The 7,248-nt window shown below is 54.8% G+C and overlaps 1 protein-coding gene across 1 annotated transcript; it reads right to left on the bottom strand.

Annotated features, from left to right (window-relative positions):
- Window positions 1-436: 436 nt before the first annotated feature.
- LOC141952128 (cytochrome P450 2C20-like) lies at window positions 437-6,905 on the bottom strand. The gene is given in 10 exon segments (XM_074889196.1): window positions 437-2,368; window positions 2,571-2,712; window positions 3,406-3,593; window positions 4,029-4,170; window positions 4,275-4,451; window positions 4,622-4,662; window positions 4,665-4,772; window positions 5,555-5,704; window positions 6,077-6,239; window positions 6,646-6,905. Coding segments are annotated over 10 exon segments (1,482 nt in total). The 5' UTR covers window positions 6,823-6,905; the 3' UTR covers window positions 437-2,174.
- Between the last annotated feature and the right edge of the window lie 343 nt (window positions 6,906-7,248).

Here is a 7,248-nt window from a genome sequence, read left to right on the forward strand (position 1 = left end):
TCTTTACTTCCAAAATGGTCCATCTGGGACAGCAGCACCCACCATTGAGAAACTGCTGTCCCAGGGGGAGAGAAGCCCCCCCCAACATCCCTGATCTCTCCTACCTCCAGGAGGGCACAGCCACCTCTCCCCGGGGCAGGCTCCCTGCTGTCCCCCACTTGATACTCGCAGAGAGGCACAAACACCCCAGCAAGGCAACACCCACCAAAACCAGCCCTGAGACCCCATATAACCCTTATTGCCTCCCTGCCAGTCCCAGGCTTCGTAGAGACCCCAAACCCCACTGCTGGGACAATACCCTCTGCAACAAGCCCCCCTGGCCAGGGGAACAGGAGGCCTGGGAGCACGTCCCCCACTGCCAGCTCCTCTCAGATAACCCCCAGAGTCACTTCACCAGCCGCACGCGAGTACACAGAGCTGAACCAGCACCGGTGGGTATTTGCCAGAGGTAAATATTGACAGACCTCAGAGAAGCACAGCCCAGCAGCTGAGATAGCAAGCGGAATATTTTTTTTATCTCTTCTACTCTCCCACATAGTCCTCCTAAACTACAGCTCTTCCATGTGGCAACTCAGCCCTTTTATTGGAAACCTGTGCTCCTTCTCCAGCTGAAATAATTTTGCTGCTGCTGGAGCTCAGGTGGCTCTGCCTGTCCCTGGTGCAGGCAGGGCTGCCTGCCTGGGGAGCCCTCCCCACAGCCAGAGCCGTGGGGATTAGTGTTTTGAAGCAAGCAATAAATTCCTGAGATGCGCAAGATTCATTTGAAGATTAAAGCTGTGGAGGCAAAGCTAAAACAAACTGAATGTTTTCCTGGCTCAGTCTGTCCTGGGACACACAAAAACCTGGGGAAGGTGAACACACCCTGAGAACAGAAGCTGAAGTCCTGTGTCTGGGAGGTTTGCCCTGGGAGGAACTGGATGCAATGGGAACCAGACTGGTTTTTCAAGGCCTGGAGACACATTCAGCTGCCTGCCGGTAGAAGGAGGAGCCCAGGCCACCGCTGAGGCTGGGCAGTGTGGGCATGTGTTTGGGTCATTTTTTCCCTTGCACGGGTCTTTAAAGAAAAAACCCTTTTCTTCAAAGTCCCAATGTTTTGGAATAAAGACTGGAGCATGCCTGGGGGCTGGCAAGTCAATCCCTCTCCATGCAGGGGTGGTTAAAGCACAGAAGACACATTGAGCACCCTGAGAAGGATGCAGTGACTTTGGTGGCAAAATACTTCTCGCTTCCCAGGCACAGCACCCCTCTCCTATAGCACATTTCCTCCCACGCGTCATTTTTTAACGTTTTGATGGCCTAAAGGTCGTTCACAGGAGTTTCATCCCTGTGCAGCGGGATGTGGGGGTGGGAGCGAGCGCAATTTGCAGTGTCGCAGACTGTGTGCAATGCTGGAGGGTACAGAGAAGGGACAAAGCAGGGAAGCAGAAGTATTAGGTCCTTGTCACCTTGGCTGTTGTGGCTGACTCGTACGCCACCTGTGAAGGGCAGGGAAGCTGTGAGTGTCCTTATAAACACCAGCATCCAGTTATGATGGTTATTTTTATTGTAGAAGCTTAATCGCTCACCAAAATGAGGGAGTGCCCAGCTCAGCCCGGGGAGCTACAGACAGCTAGAGGCACAAGGAGCCAGAGGCTCAGTCAGAGCTGATAGATATGGTGGAAGGAAAACCAGTGCTGCCTTCCTCGTCTTACTGGGATATGGAGGGGAAGGGTCGGGAGCAGGTTGCCCATGGAGCTCGTGTCGGAGATGCCTGGCAGTTCTCTGAGGAGAAGCTCAAAACTCACAGCAGCCCTCCTGCTAGGCGGCTGCTGCTGTAACATTCATGGTGTCATGAGTTGCTCTGATTTCAGAAGAAGCAAAGCTGGGGATGAGTCTCTTTAATGAAGTAACAAGCGCCAGGCCAAGAGGGAATGACCTCAAGCTGCGCCAGGGAAGGGTCAGACTGGCTCTTAGGAAGGATTTCTTTGCAGAAGGGGTTGTTGGGCGTTGGAATGGGCTGCCCAGGGCAGGGGGGGAGTCCCCATCCCTGGAGGGGTTGAAGAGTCGGGTTGACCCAGCGCTGAGGGATCTGGTGGAGTTGGGAACGGTCAGAGTGAGGTTCATGGTTGGGCTGGAGGAGCTTCAAGGGCTTTTCCAACCGAGATGATTCTGTGATTCTCCTTGCTGCTCTCTGCTTAAGAGGACACTGGGCGCCGAATAGTGAAGAACTTGGCCGGTATCGCCCTCCTCTCTATCTCAAGCCATAGGGAGAACAAATTTGTCTCCTTGTACTCGCCAGCGAGCTGGAAGGTGAAGCTCTGCAGCAGCGTGGTGAGGAGAAGGAAGATCTCGATGCGGGCCAGCGCCTCTCCTGGGCACATCCGCTTCCCTGGGGGCACAGAAAGGGGAGGGTGAGCACCAGGCTGATGGCTTCGTCCAGCATTTGGGAAAAAAGGGCATAAAGGATAGCGAGAAAGCTCATATTAAGGGTATAACTTTGGTGCCAACCAATATTCATGCTGGCGGTCCCTGGCACGGAGCTGCTGCAGGCAGGGTGCTGGCAAAGGCAGCGTGCAGGGCTGAGCACTGACCTGCCGAGAAAGCCAGGAAGGCATCGCGCTTCCTGAACTTGCCATTCTCATCCAAGAAGTGGCCTGGGTTGAATTCTTTTGGGTTCTCCCACTGGGTTGGGTCCGTGTGCACAGAAGAAAGTACTGGAATAACAGTTGTGCCCTGCGGGAGAGGCAAGGGAGCAAGTGACACAGGGCTCTGCTGAGATGGATTAGCAAGTGAGGAACATCTGGGGGGTGTGGGGGAAGGCTGGGTGCACACCCCGATGCCCACCCAGATGCCCGTGGGGGAAGCAGCCCGGATGGGCGATGGCTCTGTGCCAGGCAGGAACAACTAACATGGGGCTCTGGTGTCCCCATGGTCCTGCCGGTCTCTGTGCATCTCATGAGACAGAAATTATTGAGTTATTCCCACTGATTTATGTTAAACCCCCTCTCACTGCACAAAGTCCAAAGGAGGGAAGTGTTCCTTCCAGGTGGGTGCTGTACAAAATGCTGGCAGTCAAACCCAGACTGGCGGCCATCCCCAGATCTGCCAAGGAGGTGGGGGCTGGCTTGGCCCTGCGCCCGGGTGAGCTCAGGCTCCCAGCCCCAGCAGCCCTGCACATCTTACTGGTGGAGAGAGGTGTTTTCCAGGACAGGCAAGGGACACGGGTGTGTGGGCAGAACTGGCAGCAGTGTTCACCTCCCCCTACTTCTCCACTAAAAGGTTATTGCCATCTCCCTGCACCAAAGATTGGGAAAGACCTGGAACCTTCAGGAGTGAACAAAGTCCAGCAGCAAAGGCAAATGTCATTCAAGCCCCCCTGCCACCCTTCCCCTTGGGACACAGAGGCTCCAGGGCCATGACATCTACCTTGGGGATGGTGTAGCCCCTGAACACAACGTCCCGCTTCGTCATCCGTGGGAAGTTCTCACTGCGGCTTTTGTGGAAGCGCTGCAGCTCATGGATCACCGCGTTGGTGTACGGCATCCTCAGCTTGTCCTCTGTGCTGGGAGCACGGCTGGTACCCACCACCTCATCGATCTCCTCTTGGACCTTGACTGGGGAAAAGGCAGGCATGGAGTTGTTGTGCTTGCTGTGCAAAACCCCCCATAATTTCTTACTGGCCTCCATGGGCATCCTAGAGCCAAAGGGTGACCTATCTGAGAGGGACCGACCTGGCATAACTCCTTCTAGAGACCAGAAATAGGGTCTCTGTCCACACACCTCTCCGGACCTGGCAGGTTCAAAGCACCTCTCATAGGCCGGTTCAGGGCCATCTGCACAGGCAGGGATGGAGAAAAGGGAGCAGGTACCCGGATCCCTCTGGCCTGCATGAATCTGTGTCTAATGGCTCTCACCCTTGGGTGACCTGTGCAGCATGATTTTGGTCTCCCCCCAAACAGGACCCTCCAGGGCTGGGACTCTCTGTCTGTGCCTTTGCTGCACTGTGACCTCCTCAGGCACAGAGAGCACTCGCACTTTGCTGCCCTTACCTTGAATATGGGGGTATTTTGTCAGAACCAAGAGGAAGAAGACCAGGACGTTGCTAGTAGTTGTTGTCCCGGCACCAAAGATATCGAATACTGACATGACCAAGTCTTCCTTGCTGTACATGTTCTCTGGGCTGCTCTTCTCCTGCAAGGATGTGGTGGGGACGAGATTCAGTATTGTCTGGGTGATTTTCCAGGCTGCAGCCAGGTCTGGAGGGCAGCCCTCGCCCCTCTTTGCACCACCTCTACCTTCTCTGTTTTCAAAAGGAAACAGTCGATGTAGTCCCGGGGGCAGCTGGGATCCAGCGTCAGCTTGTGATGCTCGACTCTTTCACGGATGTAGTCCTTCAGCTTCTCACAGTTGGCCAGGAGTTTCTTGTGTGGCCCTGGGAGGTGATGTATGATGTTGGGGAAGGTGTTGTAGACCTGTGGATGAAGGAGGCACAGGAGGGCTCAGGTGCCTGCATGGAGCCTCCCACACCTTCTCTCAAAGTCATGTTGTCCCATCAAAGCCAAGGAGTGACCCAAAGCCAAGGAGCATCCCTCGACTGCCTGAGCACATCAGACATGAGTGAGAGCACAGCAAGGACGCCTACCGTGGCAACGGGAGAGAGGAAGAAGCTGACGTAATTCCCGGTAGCTCCAGAAAGACCATGTCGCTGTAGCTGTAACGGCTCCCGAAGACAACAGAGCAGATCACATTGGCAACTGCATGTCTGAACATTGTCATCGGCTCAAACGCATTTCCTGCAGTCACAGAAGAGGCAGCAAAGGCATCTAAAGTCAACAGTTATTTATCTGCTTCAACACAGAAAACACGCTTCCTCCCCCTCCGATCCCCTGTCCTTTGAACTCTGAGCCCTGGTTGAATCTGCTGGATCTAACAGCCAAAGCAAAGAGCCCTCCTGAGCCACAGGCTCCAGCATCTACCTCCCTGCTCCTAAACCCCTCCCCAGTGGTTGGGACTGAGGAAAGCAGAGGCATCTCCAGGCACTTTGGGCTCCTTCCCTGGGGATCTGGGGGGCTGCAGAGTGTCTCCCTACGGTAACCAACCCCTCGCCAGCACCACACGTCAGAGCAGAGGAGCCACTGTACAACCGAGCTTCCATCTCCTCTTATATTCAGGAAGCCCTGAAGAGGTGGTGGCACTGGCAGCAGCCCAGTTTTGTTGGAGATGAGGTCATCACCCTGACAACCTCCATGTCACCAGGGCGGTATCTTATTTGTACATTCTCGATGCCATGAAGTTTAGTTTCCTATTTCTGTTCTTTGGCATGAAATGTTCCTGAGTGGTTGCCACCCTCTGCACCAGTTTAGGAGCAGGATCTCCCACCCTGGCCTTTAAGCCATGACTGTACCGCAGTCCTGCAGCTCTCCCTGGGTGGGATGGGGCTCGGTCTAAGCCTTTTCTCTACCAGGTTAATCCACACCAGCCATTGCAAACAACTCTGGGGACTACACGTGTCCCATGAGGCTGTTGTGTGTCCTCTGCCTGCCACAGGGGACAGGGTGGACAGGACCCACGTCACCTTTGAGTTCTGACAGCAGTTCCACCAGATGCTGGGCCTCTTGCTGCACCCGCTGCGACATGGAGCTCTTCCCCATCCCAAAGTCCCGCAGGGTGCTGACCGTGAACCTCCGCAGCTCCTGCCACTTCTTCTCATCGTTGGAGACAAAACCTGGAGGGAGGCAGTGAAGACCACTCCCCTGCCCACCCTGCTGTTCCTCCCCAGGAATGGGGAACCCTGCTCTGGGCCCAGCGGGGGAGCAATAGGACAATAAGCCAGGGAGTGACACTGGAGTGTGCACAGTGTCCTTGAAAGGCTGAGGATCTCTACAGAAACTCAGTACAAAGCTGGAACTGGCTAACTGGAATTAATACTGTCCTTGGACAAGAGGCTTAATATTTGGACAGGCTTGCAGAGTGGGAAATGGGTGTTTGAGGTCTTGGGTGTTGAGCCTTTCACTAGACTTGAGCATGGCCAGCTGCAGTCAGGGACTTTCTGTTCATCCAGAGAGCAATGGTGTCTAGAAGAAACCCAGACACCTACCATAGTCTTTCGATAGACTCAGCAGAAGAGGTATTTCAGGTCTCCCTCCGAACTCCTCATAGTGGCCCAGCAGAGCATCCTTCACCACCTCATACCCACAGAGCACCACCACCGGCTTCTGCCCCTGCCAGATGGTGAAGATGGGGCCATACGTGCTGCTGAGCTGGGGGAGGACAGGAGAGCTGTGGTGAATGAGTAAGTGCCTCCCTCAAAGCCGGCATCCTCCCCCTGCTTCCATCCCAGCCCTGTCCCCGGGGGGTTTCTGATCCCAGTACCACCTTGGGGGTTCGAAGCATCATCTCCGGGAAGCAGCTCTGGATGGCGGCAGCACTGCAGCCCGGAGAGGGGTTAATGTCACTGCTATGGGTCTCTTACAGGAGAAAGACTTCAGTAACAGTATTGATTATGCTCCCAGTAGCAGGGATTTAGGCAATTCTGGCAGAGCAAGAGAAGAGAGAGGGAAAAAGAGAAAAGAAAGGTAGGAAAAGAATCACCTGCACGATTCCTCTTTTATTTTGACAGGGGACACTTTCTCTCCTGATGGGGCTGGGAGGAGGCTCCTCTCTTACCTTCTCATAGGTCTTGTAGAGGGGCAGGACGTCCTTTTGCCATAGGTTGCCCAGAATGGGCCTCGGGGCCGGTCCAGGAGGCAGGCAGCTTCTCTTCTTATTGGTTCTCCAGACCAGGAACCACAGGATGGAGAGGAGGAGGAGGGTGACGAGCACCCCAGCCAATCCAGCATCCATCTTCACGTGTGCTGCTGAGCAGGGAAAAAAATAAAAAAATTCCCCTTCCAGGGAGAAAATCACAACTGAGCTGTGAGCAGAGAGGAGCTGAAACCTGCTGCCTCCGCCCTTCCTTGTGCTCTATATAGGCACAGCCCTTCCCACATTCCTCGGGTCATCTCTTGCCCCCAGCACTCCCCGTGAGGTCAGTGACATGGAAACGTTCGTTTCCTCTGGCCAAGCACATACCTGTCCCCGCTGTGTTGTAACACGGGACTCAAAGAGCTGACGTGGGGGCCTGGAAGCATTGCAAAGCCCCGCAGACACGCCAGAGGAGATAGTGGTTCTCCCCGTGTTGCTGAACCACTTTTTGCTTGGGGTTCTCTTTCGGTGGCATGCCACAGAAGTTGTCACTGTCCTGGCAAAACCTTGCATGTCCCTGCCAGG

This window comes from Strix uralensis, chromosome 19, assembly GCF_047716275.1.
Source record: "Strix uralensis isolate ZFMK-TIS-50842 chromosome 19, bStrUra1, whole genome shotgun sequence".
Taxonomy (NCBI): Eukaryota; Metazoa; Chordata; class Aves; order Strigiformes; family Strigidae; genus Strix; species Strix uralensis.